This window comes from Panthera uncia, chromosome F1, assembly GCF_023721935.1.
Source record: "Panthera uncia isolate 11264 chromosome F1, Puncia_PCG_1.0, whole genome shotgun sequence".
NCBI classification, from domain to species: Eukaryota; Metazoa; Chordata; class Mammalia; order Carnivora; family Felidae; genus Panthera; species Panthera uncia.
In genome coordinates this window covers 19,936,925-19,963,714 of record NC_064813.1, presented here as the reverse complement: position 1 = coordinate 19,963,714, position 26,790 = coordinate 19,936,925, and the positions used below count along the sequence as shown (strand labels likewise).

Sequence of the window (26,790 nt, the reverse complement as noted above, 5' to 3'; positions counted from 1 at the left end):
TTTTTAAAAATGAACTAACTGAACAATATTTACTCTTTCTGCACCATACAGAGATAGGTTCAAACATACCTGCAAAAACTTTTTCTTACCATGAATAAACTTCCATTAAAATATTTTTACAGTGAATGTTATTTTAAAACATCCAAAAATATAGACATACGAGTCCTCTTCTCTCTCCCCAGTTATTCTATCCTGCCAAGCTTATACTGTTCCTCATAGGAAAAAAGATGTATAGAGAGTAATAAAATATAGGTTTGTAGGCTTCCAGATTTCTTCCTTCAGCATTTATAGACATATGAACAGGCATTATTTTCATTAGTGATTTTTTTCCCCTCTAGCTTTTAATTTTGAAAGGCTGAAACTACAGAGAAGTTGAAAGAATGTCAGTGGTTACCCACATATCTACATTTTGTGCATTTGCTTGATCTCTTTGACCTACAGACATCATATTGAGTCCTAAATATTTCAGCATGTATACTCTATGAATGTATTTCCATATAACCACAACGTAAGTATCTAAGAAATTTAACAGACACGTCGTTTTTAAAGTTCATATTTAAATTTCTTCAATTGTCCCAATTAAGATCTTTGTAGTTCAAAAAAAAAAAATCACTTCCAGGATCCAACAAAAATACACAACTCCATTTATCTCTCAGACTCTTCAGTCTCTTTTAACCTGTAACAGTCCTCTTGTCCCCCCGCCCCCCTCCATCTACCAAATTCTCCAACTACCAAGCCAGTTGTCTTGTAAAATGTCTCACAATCTGGATTTGATTGTTTCTTCATGATTAGATTCAGGTTACGTTTTTGGCAAGAATACTACATAGGTGGTGCTGTGCTTATAGAACAGATTTTAATCCTTTATCTATTGCTTATATATAGCCAATATTTTCTTCCAATTCATATTTTAATTTTGTTTGAAAATGATTTTACAAAGTTTTTCCTTCATTGCTTTTAGTCCTGTGCCACATCTCTTCTAAAATTGATACTCTAAAATAAACATGACCCTGTCTCTATATCCTCTATGTTGTTCTTATAATTCCTTTTTTAATCTTAATAGCTTTAATCAAGAGATTAGAAATATAGTCCTTTTCCTAGGCACTCAATTTGATTTCCTTACAGGCCACTATGCTAATTTTATTAGGCTTCTTTCTAATTAAAGTTAGAGAAAAAAAACCCATTTAATTTTGGACAGCTACTTTATAATCATCAACTAAGTGAAACTGAGGCAAGCATCTCACAGTGGCTATGTGAAGAGTTAACTATATCTGAAGATAAAGGACTTCATTTAGCTACAGCAACCTTTTTTCCTCCCTTTGAGGACAGCGGTATTAATTAGAAGCAATTACTCTGCAAAATGTTCTGGTGGAACGAGTCTGTGTAACTCTGGTGGGTGAATGAGCATTAGTCACTTTGACCAGAAATACAAAAAATAGTCCTTTACTTCAATGTGAGGACTATATGTAAATAACTGTAAGATAATAGTGGGCAAAAAAGCCAGAACTTCAGAATTCATGATTTCATTCAGGCATAGTTAAAAAATGAAGCAATGTACTGTTTAAGGAAACATATATCCTTAAACCCGAAGGCAGAGCAGGGCACTGACAGGTGTAGGTCTGGCTGACAGGAAAGGAGGTGATGATGCACTCACAACATTCATTTACACCAAAAAATGTACTCTTCTACACCTCTGGTTTAATTGCAAAAAACCGAAACCGTAAGAATAAAGAAGAGCTTCTCTGAATTACGCAATGTCATTGGGTAATTTATATGTAGTAAAAGGACTTGATTTTTTTTTTTTTTTTTAGTAGCTTACCTTTCCTCAGTATGGTAAACCACTTAATTTTCCCACAAAATACATGACTTAGAAATAAAATTCTTCTCAAGGGGATTTTATTAATGCAACATGGAAAATTTCTTCCTTACAAAGACTGTATCACTAGCATATAAAAACAAAACAGCATGCAGAAAAGATTTACAGCACGACTTTACATTTTGAGAAAAGAGCACTGAGAGGCTTCTAAGTAACATGCAGCACAAGAAAGTGGACTTCAGTGAGCATAGTAACCATTGTTCCTCTTTACTGTTGGGAAAAATCACTCCATTAGAAATCGAGGTGGAAAGAACATTAGATGATGGTCTCAATTTTTCACATTTTACGTGTTATGAACTGATCCTCCAAAGCAATAACTGTCAACTATTTTCTGAACAAGAAACCCAGGCGTGGGAAGGTTTTGATTCCAAGACAGATATTGGTAATGTGCACTTTTGATCTTTCAATGGAAAAATTGCACTCAAAAAAAGAAACTTCTAAATATGGAAGTTATTCCAAGACTTTCTTTGGAATGGTGTCCCTAAGTAAAATTCTACCACACCACTCACACAAGAAATAGATGGAAGAACTTCTGGATTAGAATGTGGAAAAAAACCAACTTGCCGCATTCCATTAGGACTACTTTCTTTACAACCATGGAGAGGAGGCACAACTCTGCTAACAGTTTAGAGGAGGAATACTTACATGTTTTCTTTCTGTAGCTTTTAGAGATTTGGCAGCATAGTAAAAAAGCTGTGTCCCACACAAAGCTGCCCAATACTTTGTCCATGATGCTACCTGGAAAGACAAACACATGAATACACTACCACCAGTTTCTCAGTTTCTTCACTTTCTTAGTGCTGATGACCAAGAGCTCCACTGCACTCCAGCCACCTTAGCCTAATCCTAGAGTCGAATCACTTCTCAAATCGTTATCTCCAACATTCCCGTCACTTTCATGGAACACACTCTACTGCTACTTTCTTATTTATTTACTTATTGAGTAAGTGAGAGAGAGAGAGAGAGAGAGAGAGAGAGAGAGAGAGAGAGAATGCAAGTGGGGAAGGGCAGAGAGGAACAGAGATCCGAAGTGGGCCCCAGGCTGACAGCCTGACAGCAGTGAGCCTGATGAGGGCTTGAACTCATGAACCGTCAGATCATGACCTGAGCCGAAGTCAGATGCTTATAACTGAGCCACCCAGGCTCATTATCTAGCCTTGCCACTGCCTCCCCATCCCGTATCCTCCTTTCCCCCTCTCCATATTTAGCCAGGACCACACGGTCTAGCACTATATCCGTTCCCTTCCAAACACTGGCATCTCACCATCCCTCTGTCCCGATATAGCCCTAGCCCTATTTAAATGTAACCATCTGATTACTTGGCACATTACAATAACCGAATATTGCTGGAGAAATCACATAATTGTGCCAACTGATAAAATTATAACCAGCAATCTCAAATAGAAATCAATAGCACTTCACTTTTACCCCATCAAGTCATTATATTCTTTCTCTGGAGACAACGATTTCATTCCTTCTCTTAAAAACTGTAGTACTCCACCCTCTCATGACAGCATCGCACACTTCTCGGAGGAAAAGAGCTGAAGTCTAGTGAGGACTACCTCATCTTCCCAGGCCAATGCCATCTAACCACCTGTTTGTAGACCCACATACTTAGCCTTTCTTCTCGCTACAACAGAATAGTTAATGCTGCTTCTATCAAAGGAGAAACTCCACTCTCTTTTCACACCCTAGCTTCCTACTCTCACTTCCTCAAGAAACCTGCTTTTGTAATTTACTCCCTCTCCACTGTTTTTTGATTTCTCCCCCTCTACCATCATTATACAAATGAGGCTTAACAGCATTCTCATCTTTGAAAATCCCTCCACTGCCCCACTCCCTGCCCCACCAGATAGCAGCCAATTTCTCTGCTCCTGTAACTTCTTGCAAGGTGTCTCTAATTCCTGACTCCACTTCCATCTTGCCCATTTTCTCTTCAACTTACTTTCAGTTAGGCTGCTGCGGTCAAGGTTACTGATCACTGACATTTTATCAAAGCTTCTGTTCTTTTTTTCTTCTTTTTAAGATTTTTAAGTTTATTTATTTATTTTGAGAGAGACAGAGACAGCCTAAGTGGGGGAGGGGCAGCAAGAGAGGGACAGAGAATCCCAAGGAGGCTCTGCGCCGCCAGCACAGAGCCCTATGTGGGGCTCGAACACACAAAGCCGTGAGATCGTGACCTGAGCCGAAACCAAGAGTCAGATGCTTAACTGACCGAACCACCAAGGCGCCCCCAAAGCCTCTGTTCTTGTCACAACCTCTTAGCAACATCCGACACAGCTGGCCACTCCTTTCTTGAAATACTTTTAACTGCTATGCTTCTCTGATTAACAGTTCCTTCGTTCTCTCTGCTTTTCTTACAGCAGACCTTTACATGCTACAGAGTTCTATCCCTGCCCTGTTTTCTTCATAGATAATCTATCTCATCCGGTCTCATACTTCAAATACCATCTGTATGCTAACAAGTCCCAAATCTCTATCTCTGGCCACCACCTCTCTGCTGAACTTTTGAACTGTATTCTTTACAGCAAAACTGACATCTCCACTTAAATGCATAAAGTGAACTCAGCCAAGACTGACCAGCCCCTCTTGGAAAAAACTTTCCCCATTTCAATAAACGTCCTCAACATTCATCGAGCTCAGCCCCAAACCCAGACGCCACCTTCACTTCCACGTTCTCTCACACACCGCATCAAACACATCCATCAAGCAACGCTAACTGTTCTGACTTCGCCTCCTCCACCTTCCGTGCCTCAGCCACATGGGTCTTCTTGCCTCCTGAGCTGGAGATCCTCACACGGCTAACCCGCCTTCTTCATTCCCATGACAGCGTGGAAGCCTCGCTGCGCCGATACCTCTCCTCACCCTCTCATCTGCCATCCCATCACCTTATTTCAAGGGCTTACTTTCTATTTGTCCTCATTGGAATGTCATCCCCACAAGGCAGGCACTTGGCCTCATCTTGTTTGCTGATCTATTTCCAGCATCTGGTGCACAATTGTGTAGTAACGTCTCACCCGACACACTACTCCTAGTTTGTGAGCTGGCCTAGTGTAGCTTCCTAACTATATGTGCCTGAGGTTTACTGTAACACAGGCAGCAAAATCAGATTGCTTAGATGCAAACCATTTTTATGTTTTAAGAAGCCTTTGTAGCTTCAAAAGTGTTACGTCTGGATACACGTTGAAGTTTTAATTCCAAACTAGATAAATTATACCATTATTTGAGAAAAAAAAAATTCTTTCTTTAGTAGTCCAACTACTTGCTGCTGTTGGGGAAGAAGAAGCTTCTAGGTTACGTACAAAGGCTTTGTGCCACTGTTATCATTTTTTTAAAAAATATAACTATGGTTTGAAGGACATTTAATACCTGGGTTTCATTTCATGAAGGAAAACAAAACTGCATTACAGAAGATTTAAATAAACAAGTTAGGACTGACAAAACAAAATTAGTTGAATTCCATTTTTTAGGGTTGTTACTCTCTGTTCTTTTCCTAAACTTATTACTAAAATACTTCATAACAGCATATACTTTCAAGTTTCTCTGTGAAATGGTTTTGTGTAAGAACTACATTAGGGGACTGAGGGAACAGGAGCTCCTTGATGTAAACACCCTAAATGAATGATTTAACTGAAGTCTAAATTAAGAAACACAGTGAGGCAAATGTGTATTTCAAATTGTTTCAGTTGAACCATGTATTTGGTTTTATTTCAATTGTCTTCATATTTTTTAGGGCCCTATACATTTGGGCCCTAAAAACATTTGCATATTTTTAGAGGTGTGTTAAAATATAAGATAAGATCTTACTGTGGGCTTTTTGCCTTCTTTTAACAAAGTTTTTCTTCTGAGAACACCTTGAATAGTAACAGCTCCTGGATATAAATGTACTGCCAAATCTTCTGATTCTGCAGAACTGTAACAATGGAATGAAGAAAAGAACATGTAAGAGCTTTTGGGTACAGTAGTTACGAAACAGGTACTTAAATGAAATGTAACTGCTCTTAATGGTAAAACTTTGTTACTGTATTCAGAACAAGAAGACACTGACAATTATAAAGGTTTACTGATATGAAATTTATAAACTGTCACAAAAGTTTAATCAGGAAGTTATTAAAGTCAGCAGATGGTTAAAAACACACTTTATGACATATTTGAACAAGCATAATTTAGAAAGAATAGAGCAATTCACTTTAGTGAAGATTAAATTATGGATTTAAGACTTTTTCTTCTTTTTTTATAATGTTTATTTATTTTGAGAGAGAGAGAGAGAGAGAGAGAGTGAGCGAGCAGAGGAGGGGCAGAGGGAGAGAGAATCCCAAGCAGGATCTGCACTGTCAGTGCAAAGCCCGATACAGGGCTTGAACTCATGAACTTTGAGATCATGACCTGAACAGAAACCACGAGTCAGAGCCACACAGGCACCCCCCCAAGACTTTTTTCTTCTTACGTGCTACATTGCATCACTGCTGTAAACTTTTTTCCCATTAGAAATTTTAAGTCTTGGTAGGAAAGATGAGGATTCTTTTTGTTAAAAGTATTTAAGCATACAAAACTCTAAATAAAAATAGCAGAAACTCAAAAAAAAGGAGGAAAGGGAAAAGAAAACCCATGCTTAAATTAATTCTAAAGTAGATGAGAGAAGTAATACAGGCAATAACAACATATTTAAAAAACTGGCATACTATGATAAATTTTAATGACATTTAAATGCTGTCAATGTGTAAGTGTTTGGTTATAGCCTTATAGCCTAACAGCTCTCTAAGGAAGGAATAACTACAAAACTCAAGATTTCCTTTTCATATATCTTAAGAAAACCATCACAAAATAATCAAACATTTAAATATCTTTCCCCAACGGACTTAAGGTCCTATATTTAAAACAAGAATAACTTAATCTGTCATTCTCTGGTGATCTGACATGATCTGCAGAATTCCTACAACACAGACAAAAACTGTGCAGTTTGCCAGTTTATCCCTTTATGATTATTTAGGTGTCTTCAAAGTGACTTAAAAACCTAGAGACCACTAGAAATTTCATGTTAGAGCTGTTTATATTCAGGGAGGTATACACAGAGAGATTAGACACCAAATTGATATAAAGTTCACTTTTGAAGTTGGCTATTCTGTTGTAGTATGAGGTGGCTGATTACCCGTTACCATTAGCCTCCAGCCCCCAATCAATCTAACATTCTCATTTCTTTCCGCAGCTAATATGGTGCAGAAAGAGACCTGGTAAAACTACATAAACCACTGAACAAACGGAAGTCAAAACGAACAAATATTTACTGAAATAGACTTGTCTAAATTCTGGACCTGCAGTTTATCTAAAAAATTCTTAACAAAGATAAAATGAATGGAGACTTATTAGCAAAGTAAATGCTATGACAGTAAGTAGCCTTTGAATAGTAAGTGGATTTTTATATTGCTCATCCAATAACTAGCAGCATTAGAAAGACCTGTATGGTTACAAGGCTACCAACTTGGAATTATTTTGCAACTAGCTCAGTGGATCGGAAAGAGAAGTCCAAATTTCTCTCTAGATTAAATCTCGGAAAGAAAGTTTTCTTGGGTATTTTTTTAGTTGATAAACCAATTAGCTGAGAAAGAACAGAGATATTGTGAGATTACACCCATTAAGCCAATCACCACCACCAGAGGGGAGTTCTGTGACCCCTGGATGCAGGGGGATTGTACCTGCTGGCCTTCATGTGGCTTCGATAGCCATTTCGTGCCACTCGTGTCACCGGGCCGAGAGAATGGTATAATCTGTTCCTGTTGGATTCCATTATAAATTGTATATATTACATATGCTTTTATTCACACAATCATTGATACCTAGAACAATATAATTTCTTCCTGTAATATAGCTTTCTAAATCCTTTCTAAATCTAAATGTGGTGGCTCCTTTCTTAAGCATGCAGCATAGATTAAAAAAAAAATGTTTTCTTCTATTGATTCTAGATATACTTACAGGTGTTAGTATATACTATACATTTTATATACATTTGCTTTCATAAATCTGCTAAAATAATGAAAGTTATTTATAACCAATACTATCAAAACCTGGAAAATACTTCGAAAACCCTTTTGTTTCTATTCCAGTTCTTCGATTCCAGTTCAAAAATGGTATCTGGATTTATATAAATATTTCATTTTTATTATATGTCCCTATGAAGACACCTAAAAACGATGTGGGCTGTAGACTTAATGTGGCCTAAACATCTTATTTTCCTCTCTATCCTTTACATTAAATCCAAGAAAACTAATAAAGGAATGGAGCTGGGTAATAAAGGCATTATTTTATTTCTACATCAACTGAAATAAATGATGAAGCCAACAAATGATAAAAATGGTTTGAATTCATATTTATCCAAAATGGCATATAATACTTAACAAAGGAAATAAACACACACGTAGAAACACCAACACGTCTTTGCCTGGGAAAAGCCAAAAGTAGCACTGTTGGGAAATGTTATTTAAAGCAAAAAGCATTACTTTAGCAACTTAGGCAGCAACATACTTGATGTCTCTGTAGTAAATAAGAACACAGAGTGATTTAACATTCAGAGTACTATTTTCAAATCCACTATCTACAAGCAGTATTTTAAACATCCTCGTTCTTTATTTACTTTTTGTTATTCCATGTCTGAATCTTGCTGAGAAGCATTAATTTGCTCTCAAAATGTTCCAAGAGCCACAGATTTAAACTTGGCGCAAAGACAGATTTTTTTTAGCTGAAAATGTCTGCAAAGCAAAACATGTGTCATAAAAGAAATATACTGTTTTGAGATGTGAAGGTAACATCATTACATACAGTCTTCAGAAGTAACCTGCTGGGACGAGGACGGACAGATTACTGAACACGACACCGTCCTGGTTACTCACTTACTTATAACTCATTCAAACTGACAAACATTTTTTCCATTAATATTTTTTATCTAAAGATTACAGTATACTCTATAACCAACATATGATGCTCTTCCTAGAGGGAAAGAACTAAAATGACTTGTACCGACAGCATGCCAGAGGCAACTCTCATGTTTTTCTCGTTTCACGCAAACCTTACTTAATAAAGAGACTGAATGTAAAAGCAGGAAGAGAAACAGTATGCAAAAACAAGGTAAGATCCCCCCAAAGCAAAGAGTAAGAGTTGATAACACTGACAAGTAGAGTAGAAAGGCTTAAAAGTACTTTGAAATGTTGGGTTTACAAACAGCATGTTAATCACATAATGGAGAGAAATCATTATGAAGTTTCATCAAGAACAAGAATATAATTTTCCAGTTCCAATACAGTTTAATTTCAAATGTATAGTTAATAAAATTATTTTCTATTAAGAAGTGACTGATAGGGCATTAGGTAACTATTTTCAACTCCATACTCTAAATTCAATCTCAACTACACTCTGCTGCTTAGAAACTTAGGATGTCCAGTTTACATACAGAAGGGGGCAATTATTTTGGCAAGAGTCAAGCATCTTATAAATCCGAAAATGGAAGAACTGAAATGGTCAAAGACAATATGAGTCCTAATGGATATTTAGTAAATAAATTATTTGTGCTGTTTGGCTACATTTTTAAGGAGATCTTATACTGGCACATCAATACAGCATGGGATTTGCTGCAGGAAGAGCACAACTTCCACTACTTAAAGCCCTAAAGAAAGGAGAACGGAGCATGACTTAGAGCATTTCAGCATAAATCTGTGTGCTGTATGTAAACTCTGAGTTGCTGACAATTTAAACTCAAACTCTAAGCTGCTTTACTTATAGTATAATTTAAAATTTACTAAGTCCTTTTGCCCCTGACAAGGTAGCAGAGAATGAAGTAGACCATTCTATTAAATGCCTTGAAACTACTGAAATGAACCAGAATTTAAGGCAATAATTTTACTTCAAACACGTAAGTAGGTAAGGTTATTACTGTTTTAAAGGTACTAAAATTCAAATCCACGTGTCAAGGCACCAAATAAACATAGATTTATGAGCTAAGACTCAATTCCAGACTTAAATATCAACTTCTAATTTCTGCCACCAGTTGTAAGCTTATAAATAGTCCCTTCCAGATATGTAACAAATTTTATCTGTTAAAATGTTTATGATCTTTTAAGAAAGACCAACTCAGCTCAAAGCAGTTCAAATGGACAATTTTTCTTACCTCTCAAAAGCAGGCCATGAGGTCTCTTCACTTAGTTCAGAACCATCACTACTACCTAAAATCAAAAGTTATTCTAATTTTAAACATCAGAATTAGTTTAAGTTTTGTATTTTAAAAATAAATTTTCTAATTGTACTTATAAAATGATAATCATGTTATCTGTGGGTGAACATCCACAAATTAATTCTTCATTCTTGTGTTACTGCTGCGAGGCTTATTCTGCAATATACTGGAATATAGTTGACAAGACCACCAAAAATAACAAAGAGCATAAAACACTTTTGCAGGTCTACTTAGAGCTCAAATGCATTATGTTTATAAACAATTATCTACCATCAGCGAATGTACATAAGCATAAAACTTTTCAAAATTTCAAAATTTTGTCATAATTTAAGACGAATATAATTGTGAAATTCTTAAGAGGTTTGCAATACACTTCCTTCTCTTTGTATTCCTTTAAAAACCCATTATTGCCTTAAGGATAAGAAGCTTAATGAAATTCCTCTCTTTCTTTCTCTCTTTCTCAAAAATAAATAAACATTAAAAAAAAGAAGTTTAATGAAATTCAACTTCTGCCTTTAGAGGCAAGGTAGAAGAGGATGGAATCCCTAAATTAGAAAGAAAAAAATAACAATGGTGCCGTAACAACGTAAAAACTTTCTCTTTGGCCAGAATAGCAGCTAACATACAAAGTTTTAAATTAGCTAAAGAAAAAAACTGAGAAGAATAAATCTGGAGAGTCAAAAACAGCTTACACTGATTTAGAAGTTATTTTAAAGATAATTCTGGCTCTCAATAAAATTGATGATTAATGTGTCCCATATGTGTCAAGTTAAACTGTCCATCAGACTTTCATACCAGTGTTCCATGACAGACTCAAACTCCAATGCTAAAAGGTATGCATTATATGTGATGGATTGATACCTCGTCTATGTATTTAGAGTGGCCCTAGCTATATACTCTCCTCGGAAGAGCTTAGTTAATAGTCAATGAAATAATTTTCTGGTTGTGTGGGTCAGATGAGAAAATGCCAGTATTCTGTTAGTGGCGGTAGGGTATTCTAGATCATCTTTTGATTTGTAACATTATGTGGCAAAGACTGAAAATTGAATCATAATTAGTATGACTTATTTGTAGAAAATATGTTTTTCCAGTCCAGAGTGGATATGCTTCTCTTGGCTAGGCAAGACCACTTCAGGTTATCTAAGATATCTGGACCACAGAGGCCACTGTCCCAAGCACTGGTTAATTTCTCTGCAGTACTTTCTCAAAACCTCTACGGTACAGATTGATATTATATGTTAAAGTTACAGCTAAGGAAAAAACCCTTTTGTAATTATAAATTGTGTGTGTATGTGTGTGTGTAACATCTACCATCTAGGGTTACAGATTTACTTTCTTTCCAGAATATACAGTTTTAAAACAAAAACCTTGCAAGGTATGGTCTATGTCTAACATTCTTAATTTACAAACAAGGATGTAACAATCTTTATTGCTTATCCTCTTAACAGCCTTAGAATTAATAAAAAATAAACACAAAGGCAAAAATTAAAATAGTCTCTTCCTGTTCTAAAAGAAAGGCCTATAAACTGAGACACTAACTGTAACTGAATAAAATAACCAGATAAATAATTATCCTGTGGTAACAAAAAGAACATCTATAGAAAGTAAAAGCCACAAATAAACTAAAGAATTTTCATTATAAAACTTATGAGGGGGAAAAGTGAAATAATATGTATACTTGAGAACTGTAATTTAAAAAATTATTATTTTTTCATTTAAGTGGAATGCCAGATTCCATAGCGTAACAAATTTTTAACGGGAAAAAAGTTCTTCCTTTCTCTTTTGCAAAATTATTCTCTGTATTATTTTTCAGATTGAGGTTGATACCTGCATATAGACGACTTACAGTATCAACAAAGAGGTACTTCAGGTGGCTAATCGGTCTTGTATTTTGTGAATTTTGTCACTATTTAATCATTTGCATTTGTCAAAGGGTGAACTTTGGAATTAAAAAACTGAATGGTGCCAGAAAGCTCTAAATCAATTTTGTTTACCAGGTTTGGAACTCTCAAAGGTTAAGGAAGTCAGTATGTTTAAGAAAATGAACTCCTTCTTGGATTTCTTTCTATTGACTGTTCATCAATACTAAGATGATCCTATTAACAATTGGCATAGCCCTTGACCAACCTGGTACTTAATCAGAGAGGAAGACATTTTTATCCTTTAAAAAAATAAATCAGTATTTATGAAGATTTTTCTAATTATCAAAAGAAATAAAGCTCATCTAAACGATTCAGAAAATAAGTAAGTTTAGGAAGTAAAAACAAATTCCTCATCTCCCTTTCCAGTATGGTCCTGATTTTCCAGTCCCCTTCACGATAACTATCTGTATTTCTTCACCTCTCATTTTCCAGGCTACTCCAATCAGGACTCCACCCACATTATTCTATGAAGCAACTCTTATCAAGGTCACCAATGACTTCTATCTTGCCAAATGCACTCATCAATTCCCATTCTTATTTTTTCTTTTTCTTGCATTTGATAGTGATACTTCCTTCCTCCTGAAGATACTTGTCTATTGGGCTTTTCTGATCCCACACCCTGATTTTTATTCCTACTTCACTGGTCCCTCCTTCATATTTCCTCTGATGGCCCATCTTTAAAAAAAAAAAAAAATAATCAGACCTCTAAACATTAGTATGTCTTATTTATTTACACTCTCTCCCTTGGTGAACTCAACCAGTCCCGTGGCCTGAAATACTATAAATATGCTAACTCCTATACTTGTATCTACAGACCTAATCTTACCCACTGAGCTCAAGTCATATATTCAGTTACCTACCTGACAACTCCATGTGGACCAAACATGTCTAAAACAGAATTCCTAATTCCCCAAACCCAGTCTTCCTTCACAAATACTTCACCACCTACAAATGACCGTTCTTCTGGTCTTCTCTACTATGGCAATAGCGCCACTATCTAACTAGCTGCTTAATCCAAAAGACAGGGAGTACACCAACACTGCCTCTCTTTCCTCATTCCTACAAACTGCATGAAGTAACCAATTCAACCAGTCTACCTTCTTTTCCCACCATTTCTCAAATGCTTCCCCTTTTGGAGTCAAAACCATCAAGCACTTTTAAAAACACCATGAATCATTAACTTCGGAAGCTACTAGTAATATGATCCTATATCTAATTGTTAACTTTGCCTTTATCAATTTTTCTCTAAGTATAATAGGATTAATGACTCTTTTTTCCAGCTGAGTTTGATTAAAAGTCTCATTGTACATAATTTGGAATCCTCCCAGAGAAGTATTTCTCACCTATTGATATTCCACTAGAAAGAGTAGAACTTTCAGCGTGGCCTCGAGACGGTGCATGGGGCTCCATGACGCTATCATCTAATAGATGTCTTGGCCCTGCATTTGGGAACGTTGCACTCTTAAACTCTGCTGTGTTCATTTTATGAATGAAACTGGAAACAAAGAGAAATATTTTTCATATCTTTTATTACTGTTGGTGGTTCAAAATATAAAAGATACTCTTATATAAAGAGTCAGGACACAGAAGACTTACCTGCTATCCTGACCTGACTTCTGAACTCTCATACTAATGAACACACAGATTTCACCATGAAAGCCTCAAACCAGCAGTTTAGGGAAAATATTTTAGGAAACCAGGCCAGGCCTTTATCTATCTATATAACAGACAATACCTTAATTTCACCTTAAGTCTCAGGTCCATTAAAAAACTGTTTATTTACATTTGCTTTTGGAAAATAACTATTAAATTTTCACAAAAATCATGGCAAAGGTGAACTATGGGCCCCATTTTGAGAAAAGTCTTGCAAAGTTAATGATGTTAAACAAAAAAACAGTTTCCTTTTATGTTTAGGAATAAAAGGAGTAATTTTTATAAACCTTAATTTATGGCGACTCATTTTGATTAAGACAAACAATGACTGTCGTGATACGAAGATGATAATTTAAAAGGAAAATGGTATATTGCTTTCCTGATTTTATTTACGATGATGCTCTGTAATATAGTTCATTTATCTCCCCCAAATGTAAAGGCACTATTGGGAGAAGCTTATTTCCAAATTAAGGAAGAACTAAATGCTTTTAAGCAAACAAGATATTTTACTGAATCAGAAAAAAACTATTGTTATACAAATAAAACTACACAGGACACTATTTTAACTGACAAAATATCCAGAAAATAAATCCAACTAGAAACAATTTAAAAATCTGAAAAGATAAAGTTAAAGATGCTGACTTATAACCCAAGCTATGGCACTTCCTATGTCCGTGGGGAATCAGGTTCCGAGGGGATGGTGGCGTCTGCGGTAGCAAGGCTCCTTCAGCTGCCACGCTTTTTCTTCCACTTTGTGGAGATGCTCCTACTTCGGGACCTAAGAATTAAATGTGTGTTTGTGTGTGACAGAGAGAGAGAAAGAGAGAGAGAGAGAGAGACAAATTTTCAAATGGTTTCAAAAGAGTGTTTTCTTTTTAATCCCTTGATAGAAAATTTATAATGTGGTTTAAATAAAATAATATTGCTAATTCTATTTAAATGACTGAACATTAAAATATATACTTTCTGCTTAAAACACAAAATCCAAAACATATCAAATCTGTTACTTCCTATTTTATTGCATTAAGCAGGCAGTAGAAGCATTTTTCCCCACTTACAGAGGAAGAAGAATTAGAAGAGACAGGCTCAGGATATCACATTGCACATAAAGCCTGAACTAATCAATCACTCAGCTCTCTGAGTCCTGTAGCTCAGTGCTCATTTCAGTTTACACACTGCTTCTTTCTCTTAGTTTCAGTTTTCTCTTAGAGAAAGAGACTGTAGGGCAGGGCAGGTCAAGCATTCAAGTTGGAATTTCAACTTGAATATTAACATCACCAGGCTTATGGGAATTTAAAAAAATAGAACTTGAAAAGTACACAGATTTGCGAAATATCACTTTAACAATAAAAACAAAAGCAAATTTAAGAGATTAAACTGCCATGTTTTCCTCTGCTTGTAAGCCTCTCCTAGATATTGTCATGGCTTGTCTCCTTGCTTCCTCATCTTATTAGATCAGCCTCCAAATACTTTGAGGGGATGCGGTATTATGAAGCTTAGGGCCAAAGTCTGCATTTGAAATTACAAAAAGGTGCTTATTAATAATTTCTTAAATAATAGCCAATTATCTCCAATTTTTCATTTTTAATTATCTGTGGTATACATATATTATCCCCATTACAATGCGACAAGTAAATTAAGGAACTGTGACTATTTTTTTAGTATTTTCAGGATGTAGCCCAGTATTAAAGTGAAATTTCTGAAAAGTCAAGTCACTAAAACTGACCTCCATAATTACTCAAATTAGTAAAATTTTCCACTCAGACCCCAGAAATTCCTAATGTAATCAACCTTCATTGCCTAGGACAGTGTATTCTTAATAAAAAGAAGAGATATTCATAAATACTTATCTTTTTTTTATTTGTTATCTATTTTTCTTGATTAGTTGGATTGTTTGTACACTACTACAAATTCCAAGTAACAACTTTAAAAAAAACTTTTTTTTAAATGTTTATTTATTTTTGAGAGAGAGAGAGAGAGACAGAGCACTAGCAGGGGAGGGGCAGAGAGAGGGAGACACAGAATCCGAAGCAGGCTCCAGACTCTGAGGTCTCAGCACAGAGCCTGATGCAGGGCTCGAGCCCACAAACCATGAGATCATGACCTGAGCCAAAGTCGGACACGCAACCAACTGAGCCACCCAGGCACCCCTCAAGTAACAACTTTTTAAATAAAAAACAAAAAAAAACCCAAACAAAAAAGTGATATATTTTAATATCAAAAATCAACTTTTGTGTGTATTATAAAATGTGCTAAGTATATTTACTTTGAAGCACATTCTTTCTTATTAGGTTATCTGATTTCTTATTCAGTCATCAGAGAAAACTATGCACCAACCTACTAAATCTTCTCTGGAAGCAGCAGAACGTGGTGTGCTGGTCCCTGGTTCTATCTTTAATGAAAGCCTGCATTTTAAAAAGAAACAAAACACATAAAATATTAACATTTGACAAAATAACATCAAGATTATGTATTTGCTCACAAAAAATTAAGCATTTTTATAAAATAATCTCAACTATATATTTTTCGTCAAGAGCAATCTTCAATAGTAAATTTCCTATCATCTTCATACAAAAGCTGATCTTACGGTTATTCTAGGAAATATTAGGGAGGGGAAAAACATTAACAAGTTATAATTAAAAACAGAAAAATCTTTCCAAAGTACCCCAATATTGCCAAAGATTTTCGATGAATGACTACAAAGTGATAGAACTTGAGGTTATATTGATACCTGACACTTCAATTCAGGAATTTTCATGTATGTTACTAAATGTATCATGCAAATACTTCTAGAATCTTTGCTGGATGGGTTAATGGCTTCTCTAGCACTGAAAATTTCCAAAACACCCCAAAAAACCAATTCAACTTCTTAAAAGATCTTCAATAATAAAAAGGTTGTCTGCAAAATTCCTAGTATATCCCTGTCCTAACTCAAAGTTTATTACCTGGTACTTAAGTTTCATTTAGGATAATATATCCAGTTTTGAGTTCCACAGCAATAAGAGATTAGGACTCCTATCCACGGAAACTTTCAGTAAATAGAATAATAAAGCAGTTGTAGAAAACACTTTGGTATAGTCCACAAAGCCTATCATTACTAAATATCTGTCTAAATATTAGTATTTTTAAAAAGCATTCTACCCACTGGAGTTGTTTTTTTTTTTTTTTTTAATTTTTTTTTTTTCAATGTCTTTTATTTATTTTTGGGACAGAGAGAGACAGAGCATGAATGGGGGAGGGGCAGAGAGAGAGGGAGACACAGAATCGGAAACAGGCTCCAGGCTCCGAGCCATCAGCCCAGAGCCTGACGCGGGGCTCGAACTCACGGACGGCGAGATCGTGACCTGGCTGAAGTCGGACGCTTAACCGACTGCGCCACCCAGGCGCCCCTGGAGTTGTTTTTTTTTAATGAAATTGTAGAATACAAGTGATATTCATCATGATAAATCTATTATAGGTTCTTAGCTGATTTACTTGATTACCTAACAAGGGAATTATATATGATTATATTCTAATTGTTTGACAGCGTAAAATACAGCACTGAACAGATGTACAGTTAATCAGAACTCTCTGCTCTTTTTCTTTTTACACAGCAGTTTAATTATTTGGGCTACAGAGTGTACTGAATTCATTCATTTTTTTTTTTTTAACATTTATTTATTTTTGAGACAGGGAGACACAGAGCATGAACGGGGGAGGGTCAGAGAGAGAGGGAGACACAGAATCTCAAACAGGCTCCAGGCTCTGAGCTGTCAGCACAGAGCCCGACGCGGGGCTGGAACCCACGGACCGCGAGATCATGACCTGAGCCGAAGTCGGACGCTTAACCAACTGAGCCACCCAGGTGCCCCGTGAATTCATTCATTTGATAAACAGTTATTAAACACCTGTTTTGTGTTGGGCACTGTGCTCTTTGCACTGAATGTAAGAGACTAAGGGCAGACATGGTGTCCCTGCCCTTCTGAAGCTTACAGTTTAGTAGGTGGGGGACACAGAAGTAAACAAAATAACTACAATTTCTTAATAAAGAACTGCAAAAGAGAGGAAGAGAAAGGAAGCCATGGGTGAATCACATTGCTCTCAGCACTATAAAAAGCATCTTAAAGCACGCAGTGAGGTTAGAGTGTCAGTTGCCTGTGTCATCATCAAAACACCATCCAGTAATAGTGCTGCTAGTTCGCTGAGAATAGATATGTTCAGTATTAAAATGAAGTAACTTTGAAAGATTTTCATGCTGATTAAAAAACATGCATGTGGCAGCTCTTTCTGCCCAAGGTGATAAAGTCACTTTTTACACACCAAAACAAAAACCCCAACAAACAAACAAACAAACCATGCACGTAATTTGTATTATCTATACTGGTTGCCTATATAGATGAAGATGCCAAAAACAGGCTTTTGGATAAACAAGGTGTCATTTTTATTTAAATCTCTTTCAACATAAAAACCATTTTTTTCTAATTATTTTAATAGCTCTTATCTTAAAATGCTGTTTTTCAGTACACTGAATTAGTAGGTTCATGCATCAGAACTGCATCTTTAAAAATTATTTTCTTCAGTCTCCCACATGAGGCCAACAACACAAAACCAAGGGACTTGTTCCCCCAAGCAAAAACAGTTTCCCTCTCTATTCCTTTGGTCAGTCCATCCCCTGGAACACCTTTCTTTACTCTTTATGTGGAGACATCTCCCACTCCCCTGTTAAGATTAAGCCTCAGGTGACAACCGTCTCCTGAAGCTGTTCACGTTTCCTTTTTCCTCATTTTTCCCACTCAAAAGCTGAGTTAGGTCTCCCCCCATGTCTGCATTCCCACAGCACCCTGGGCATATCTCTATTATGGTGATGTCTGACGTGGTTTGTAGTCATCTGTTTTGTGGATGTGTTTTGTATTAGACTGGATTTCTTAAGGGCAAGAATAAGATTTTGTTTTTATAATCCTAGCAACTAGCATAATAACTCACCTGTGGCAAAAGCTTAGTAAATATTTATTAAAATGAATATAATCGGAAGGCTCTTCTGGTTCTAGCTACTCATGAAAACAAAAATCAGTACAATAGCATCAGCTTTCCTACAAAAATGAAGGTATCTTATGTCAGTTTACAGAGATTTAACACTACTTAGTGGCTTATTGGGCTATTTTATCCTTTTAGCAAAGTAAAAATCAGCTTACATAAACACTTTATTATTTTATTTTCACAGCAGTCAATAACAATTCACCATCCTCTATAACTGCAACAATTTCTTAGGCTTCACCCCTACTGAATCGTTTAACTTCTTTTATTTTTTATTTGTATTTTTAAAAAGTTTTTATTTATTTATTTTGAGAGACAGAGAAAGAGAAAACATGAGAGGGTGAGGGGCAGAGAGAGGGAGAGACAGAATCCCAAGCAGGCTCCACGCTGCCAGCGCAGAGCCTGACGGGGGCTCAAACTCACGAACTGTGACATCATGACCTGAGCCGAGATCAAGAGTCGGACGCTTAACCAACTGAGCCACCCAGGTGCCCAAAATAGTTTAACTTCTTTTAAATCTGGTAAGTTTGAGCCAGGTATAGAAATTTTTAATAACTACTTAATCATATTTTGAGTTTTAAGATAATCTTCCATACCTCACTGGACAAAACATGAGTGTTTTATGCTATGTCAGTGACTAGAGCTGACACGGAAGAAATAGTGGTCAATACAATATACAGACCATCGGACTGAAGAAGCTCACAACTTTAGGGCCGGACAACAGATTTATGAAAAAACTCCAGCCTTGAAAAGCGGGTTCAGTGACCTCACATATTTTCAAATGAATTACTATGTACAGTCTGTTATAAAACAAAAATTGATACAGAAATATAAAGTGGTAATATTACCAAATGGGGAAACAGATAGCAATAACGGTTTTTAAACATTAGTATAGATATATTTAAATATATAATACCTAGAGCTTAATACATTTAGTCTTTAAAGAAAAGTTATTTCTAGTTATTTTCCAGAATTTTTAGCCTTTTATTGGTACTAAGTCTGCTCTTCAAGAACTGTTGAAACTTATGCAACAAGAAAGTTGATGACCACTGTAAGAAAATTTTTATATAAAGCATTAATATTGAAAAATAACCTAGTCTCTCACCTTGGTAAGTTATAAAGTAAGTATGTGTAAAAAATATTTGTGAAAGACAAAAGGTAATTTGAAAGCTTGGGAATAATTGGCATAATAAGGCTAAGCAAAAATTTTTTTTATTTGAAATTAACAAAGAAAGCCATAAGAAATATCAGAAGCCCCAAGGGAAATAAATAAGCTCTTTATCCTCCCATCTTTTGAAAAAAGGAAACAAAAAACACTGGCAGTTATGATTACATGCAGCATACCACTGAAAATAAAAAGGGTTAATAATTCAAAGATCCTTCCCACCTTGGGCAGTACTGTGGATGTTAAGGAGAAGGAAACGGACAACGGTATTTCAAAGTGCTTTTTTAAGATCTTTAGTGAAGGACTTGCTACAATAGAGAAAAGGGTAAGTGTGGTGCTGGACACATATCTCTAACCCAGAAGTAAAAAAGTTCAATTATTCTCTCCATCCACAAAAATAACTAAAAACAAATTCAAAGATATGTCAAAAATTACCATTAAAAAAAGGAGTAATTTTCCTATTTGTAGACTGTTTCATTAGTTTTTCAATCTATTAAGAGAGAACTTTCCACAGGTACCTGGGTGGCTCAGTCAATTAAGTGTCCGACTCTTGGTTTCAGCTCAGGTCATGATCTTCTGGTTCCTGAGTTTGAGCCCCGCATCAGGCTCTGTCAATGCGGAGCCTGCGTGGGATTTCCTCTCTCCCTCTTTCCCTCTCTCTCTGCTCCTCCCCTGCTTGCATGCATGCACATGCACTCTCTCTCTAAATAAATAAACTTAAAAAAAAAAAAAAAAAGATAAATTTCCATAAAGATTCAACGTTTCAATATAGAAAGGAAGAAATCCAAACCACAACTATCAAATATCAAACATCAGCTCTCAACAACTTGAGAAAGGTGAAATACTTTAAAACAAAAGAAGAGACGAGGTATTTGTATACTGGCTCAATCATATCAAGTGATTAAAAAAAAAAAAAACATAAGTACCTTTGCTACTGTAAAGACACAACTGGAATAGGCATTTTGTATGATACGATATAAAAGTCAGATGTTTAAATACATGGGGACGAAAGGGTAGAAGACAGGAAAAAGTTAAACAGACCACTTTTGAAGATCCAACCTACTTGTAATTATCATCTTCCACAAACTTCTGTAGTTCTTCTATATACTGAACGGAGTTCAGATATTTTTGGACATGAGGCAACATGGGGATATCTAGGCAAAATGTGATAAAAGATTATCTTATAAAGTATATCTTAACCAGATTTTTAAAAGTTAATCTGAGAAAAATATACTTAAAAATTAAGGCCATGTGGCACCAAAATTTAAATGAACTCTAGAAGGACATTACTGAGGTAGATTTTATTTAATTTTATTTAATGTAAAACTAAAGGCATGCTGTTTATGTAGATTTAAAAAAAAAAGCAAACATACTCTGGTTTCTCCCCAAACAATTCAATTGACAAAATCCCATGTATTGGATAAATTTCCTCCCTCATATACACTTTCAGGAAGTTTTTGAGGTTTTCTTAAAAGTATACATGCATATAAGTTAGCTTTAAGACAAATCTATTTTAAATAAATCAGATAATTTAAACAGTATGCTCACTGTTTTTTAATATTATAAAAACACATACCACTACGGTATCTCTATTCCCTATCAAACTGAAAGCATCCAGACATTATAAAACATTAAAAAAAAATCTACCCCCTTTTGCTCATCACCTGAGTTTGTGTAAGCTCTTTCTACATGTGTTTCCATAAACTACATCTTGAACAAAAATTGGTTATCTACCCATTATCGAACTCAAGAAAGCTAGTCAATTGTTACTAGGATCAGAGGTCTTAGCTCCTTCCCTAACTGAAAAATATAAGAAATATTTACATAATAGTTGAGGAGTATCAAATGACATGAAGATAATAAAAAATAATTTTATAAATAATGTTAGCACAGTTTCTACAAAGTAGCAGAAGAGCGAAAGATAAAACTTAAAAATTTAAATATGAAATATTTCAATTCCTTTAAGGAATTGAGCAAAATCTCAAACAGGATGCTAAATATTAAAGAGTGAAATGAAACAATCACTATTCTCCTTTATATTAGGATAATGTTTCCTGCTGTGTGAAAAATGGCTAATGAAGGCAAATGGTTGGTTCAGGTAAATGAACCAACAGAATCACAGCATAATGGTGCAGTGGTATTCCCCAAAAACGTACCATATTCACAGGACTGCTGTAAATCAGAAATTATTCGAAGGATGTTATTCATCAAATTTGATCTTTGCTCATTTTCTAAAATGCTGCCAGTTGATGGGTATGCTGAATCAATGTATGTTAAATCTGACAAATAGATACCTGAAACAAAATGAGAGAAATGAGTGTTTTCTTATTGTAGCCTGGAAGAGTAGGACACAATGAAAAAGGGGGAAAAAAAGCTACTTTACAACGGTATTTCAATATACATGCCGTATTTAGGATTTGTTGTTATTTAATATACCACAGCCTTGTTAAAACATGATGACTGAGGCCTAGATTTCCATGGATTTGGGGTCAGATACGTAAATAATATGTGTTTTTTGTAAATGTCCCTTATGATACCATTTCATAGTTTGAGGCTGGAGTCAAAACTGGCACTTTTGGAACCTCGTGGAAAGGAGATGAGCTCTTGAACTGTCTCTGCCTCTGACTAGTTGTACATATGGAGACACTTATTTTAACTTCTGTACGTCGGTTTTTATGTCTATACAACTAGCGCCTATTTTCTAAGGATAGGCTGAAGCAGCTAAGTTAGCCTCGACAGTACGTGGCATGGGGTAGTTACTTAGTATTAGTTCTATATTCCCTTGCCTCAAGTTGATAACTATCACCTGAATATTAAATACTTTGAAAACTGCCTCATCCTGGTAAAAATGTCTTGTTTTGAAGATTAGCAGTTGAATTTCTGAAACAGTGCATAGGACTACAAATTGAAGCTAACTCTTCCCCCCAACCCCGACCCCGTTTCTCTGTACCAACAAAAATAACATAACCTCCAAAATAATTTGGTTCTACCAGTTCTGGATATGCAAGGTCACTTATTTAAAAATATTTCCTGAGAGTTTATTATACAAATGTAAAGTGTGTAAGACAACTATACTCAAAGAGAAAAATAACCACATTCATGAACTCTCAGAAAAAACACAACCGATGCATCACATGCTGCCTTCCAAATAAGCCCTGTGTTTTTTTCTCACGCCATTTCATTCACCTTGACTGTTTCTGAGACTCATCTCTGTTGTATCCAGGTCAGCGTCAACTGTTCTTTGGTTTTCTCACAGATTCTAAGAAAGGAATTTAGGAACTGTCTAGTCTCGCCCCTCATTTTACAGATGAAGAATCTGAGGGCCACAGATATGTGTCTAATGCCATGTGAACTTTTAGTAATAGAGCTGGAGCTCAGAGTATATACACCTGTACAAATTTCTCTCCTCCATGTTGTTATAAATTCATACGGTATCTATAATACCATTCACTTGGTAATTTTTATGACTTTACAATCTGTTTGAACTCTCATGTTTATATCTTATCTGTTCACAACTATAAACTCAGTTAAGGCAGTTGCTCTATCTTGCACTCTAGGAAAATGAAAATCTTGTGCAGTGTTTTGACACTAGGTGCTTAAAAACAACTAATCTAAAAGGTTGGTGTGGCAATCCTTTTATTCATCCTATTATCATTCCTTTCCATTCAGGAAATCTTAATGGTATTCTTTAAGCTATCTATCATAAATACTTCCTTTTCTTTAGACTCTCAATTTTTTTTTAATGACTTCAAATGAATCTTTAGCTTAGCTTCTTTCCTTTTCCTTCAATCTCAGAGGAATATGAATCTGTTTCTCCTTCCCAGATCTAAACTGTGACTTTGAATGTAATTGCTACTGCTTCTTTTAAAATACTTGCTGTTTTCTCCACTATCACTCACCCCCCCGTCAGCTCCTTTACTAGAGCCCATGCATACACCTCCACCTCCTCTTCAAGAAAACAAAATCGAGGCAACCCTTCATTCAAATCTGATTCCCTCCTCCGGATAGCACCCTGCCCCTTTCCCTTTAACAAAACCTTTTAAGAGAAACACAGACTAGTCCACTTCACTTATTTCATCCTTCATCTCTTTTTAATGAAATATTTGACACATAGATAAGTTTACACGTGACAGACTCTGAAAAGGCAAAAAAGATTACTAGGTGTCTTGCCTCCGGTGTATTCTTCTGGTTTTTTTTTTTTTTTTTAAGCTATTTCATAACTGTAAGTTGTTGAAAACTGGTAATAATACACATTCTTGTCCATAAAAATGCCAGTTGCTTACGTCTAGTAAAATGTAACAGATTCATGTTCTATGGATGTTGAACAGTTTTGTAACTATCTGTAAATTCATTTTAGCATTCTTTAGTGCCTACGTGGAATGTGTAGTACTTTGAATTCTCCCTTGAAATGGTTGCAAAATTTTCCTGATTCCCTTATAAATTTAATGATTTAAATAAAACCTTGACATATATTCATTTTGTATCTGTATGAGAATCATGACTTTACCTTTTAAAGAAGTATATTCTAACACATGTAATGTGTTAATAAATACTTGTGAATGACCAGTCAAGTTACGAACTACAGCATCACCAGTACTGTTCCTTCCCTGCGTCATCTCCTTGCCTCCTGTCCAGAGGGAACTACTATTCCAAAACTTAAGATTATTCCTTTTCCCCAAGACATATGTCTGTAACTCTGCACGATATATTATTTACTTTTGCTTATTTCTGAGCTTTGAAAAAATCCTATTTTATGCACATGTGATTAAGTCAAATGGTAACATTGGTAAAGTTTGAACAGGTACACCACAAGTAATTTATAGGTGTCTGTTAAAATTTTAAAAAGATAGCCTTCTGTGATGGCTGTATCTTACCATTTTGTTTCCAAGAGTTATTCAGGTTGTTAAATGTAGCTGTAATTCCTTAAATTGAAGAATTTGTAACTATATAACTATATCATAATTTACTTATTCATTTTATTTGACAGACTTTTCAGTTACTTCTCCCCTCCGGTACAGTTACTTCTCCCCGCTGGTACACAAAGAATTTCTCTAGAATACATAGATCTATCATATGCTATAAATATGACATATATATGGTATATTAGTGTTCAACTTTACAAGACGATGCCACATTGTTTTTTAAAGCTGTATCAATTCATACTCCATTGACAGTATGTTTCTACTGATCCATACTTGTGCTAACACTTGATATTACCAGTCTTAATTTCTGCCAATCTTGTGGGTGCTAAATAATATCTCATTGTGTTTTAATTTTCAGTTCTTTGATTAGTTATGAGATTATGCATTTACATTTCTATGAAATGATTTTTGTCCATTTTTTCCCTCTGGGTTGTCTTTTTCTTATTGATTTCTAAGTTCTTAATATACTGTGGAAACTAAACCATTTGGCAGTTAAATTTTATCTGCTTTTCAACCCGTTATATAATCTGAAATCGAGATCTCACTGTTGAAACTTATTCAGGGGCGCCTGCGTGGCTCAGTCGGTTAAGTGTCCGACTTCAGCTCAGGTCATGATCTCACAGTCGTGAGTTTGAGCCCCGCATCAGGCGTGGTGCTGACAGCTCAGAGCCTGGAGCCTGCTTCGGATTCTGTGACTCCTTCTCTCTGCCCCTCCACCTCTCACGCTCTCTCTCTCTCTCAAAAATAAATAAACATTAAAAAAAAAAAATAAATAAAAAAAAAGAAACTTATTCAGAAAAGGTATAAGAGACCTGCTCACTATGAAATCCTTACATGTCTCTCTTGGTCTCCTCCTGCTGCTTATTAGTGTCGCAGCAGGACTTTTATCATTCTCTTTGTTCCTTCGTCTTTACTGGCTTTACTGGCTTGAGCCTTCCTACCTTCCCACACTCCGTCCATTCTCCTTTTTCCTCAAGGTTCTCTAGAAGCTGGTGTTCCCCAGGGTTCTGTCATTAATCTTTCACTCTGCATGTACTTTTCTGGATTATTTTACTTCTGTAGCCTCAGCCATCACCTTTTGCTGATGACTTTCCAAGTCTCTCTTTAGAACTGAACTCCTAACTTTCATTTTCAATTTAAACATGCCGAATTAATTATTATTTGTCCGGCCACACCTGACAACCCCATTTCTTACTTTGGTTAGTGATATTACTTAATGTTAAAGTTAGAAAGTTCAAAACGACTCAAGTAAAAAGGTTCAAGAGAAATTTACTGTCTGATATTTTCCCCAGATTAAGCTATTAGTGAATATAACAGGATCGCTAAATGATCAAGTAATGTATTATGTAACATAAACCAGAGGTTAGAAGCTGGGAGTCCATCTATTCCTAAAAATGGGGAGATGTGGCAACAATGAGGTACAGCTGGGAAGGGTGCAGATCCCACTGTATTAACCTTAAGGATGCCAGTTTGTCCTAGCCCTCATTTTCCTTTGTTATCTGACTTTTGGTTTACTTCATTTACTTACATGACTTGCTTCATTCTTGTGAGCATGTCTTTGTAGACCCTTGAGTTTGCAACCCCCGACAGACATAGGTACATGACGGAATTTAAAGAAACAATTCTGTGAAAGAGGTAGAAACTAGGTTGACTTTATTTATTTTGAAACTAGGCTGACTTAAAGAGTGTGGATCGACAAAGAGATGATGGTAGAATCTATCAGGAAAGAAAAAATAGCTCAAGCTAAGGCAACACGGAAGGAAAAGCACATGGTAATATGGAAACTAGAAGCCCCCCAAATTTTATCTAGAAGCAGCAATCAGCAATTACAGAATCCAAGGAGAGACAGTGTGGCATAATGCTTTGGAATTAGATTCAAATCCCAGTTCTACTACTTAATAGTGAAGTACTAAGCCAAATCAGTTAAGATGCCTAAATTTTTGTTTCATTAGCTATTGAGTTACTTAACATTTCTTGGTTTAATGAAATATAATAGCACAGTGAGTACTGAACAGTTACTAATT

At 35.6% G+C, this 26,790-nt stretch overlaps 1 protein-coding gene across 4 annotated transcripts in view; it reads right to left on the bottom strand.

Moving 5' to 3' along the window:
- Positions 1-26,790, bottom strand: part of RALGPS2 (Ral GEF with PH domain and SH3 binding motif 2) — a 169,515-nt gene that overhangs the window by 19,933 nt on the left and 122,792 nt on the right. For 2 of the 4 annotated variants that reach the window (XM_049634021.1, XM_049634022.1), the window contains exons 9-17: positions 22,001-22,138; positions 20,908-20,998; positions 16,004-16,071; positions 14,309-14,444; positions 13,357-13,508; positions 10,029-10,083; positions 7,567-7,644; positions 5,681-5,786; positions 2,519-2,611 (exon numbers count right to left, since the gene is read on the bottom strand). In XM_049634021.1, coding sequence (XP_049489978.1) covers positions 2,519-2,611; positions 5,681-5,786; positions 7,567-7,644; positions 10,029-10,083; positions 13,357-13,508; positions 14,309-14,444; positions 16,004-16,071; positions 20,908-20,998; positions 22,001-22,138 — 917 coding nt within the window. Of the gene's footprint in view, positions 1-2,518; positions 2,612-5,680; positions 5,787-7,566; positions 7,645-10,028; positions 10,084-13,356; positions 13,509-14,308; positions 14,445-16,003; positions 16,072-20,907; positions 20,999-22,000; positions 22,139-26,790 lie in introns of those variants that run through there. The other 2 variants (XM_049634023.1, XM_049634024.1) reach the window with 2 other exon arrangements.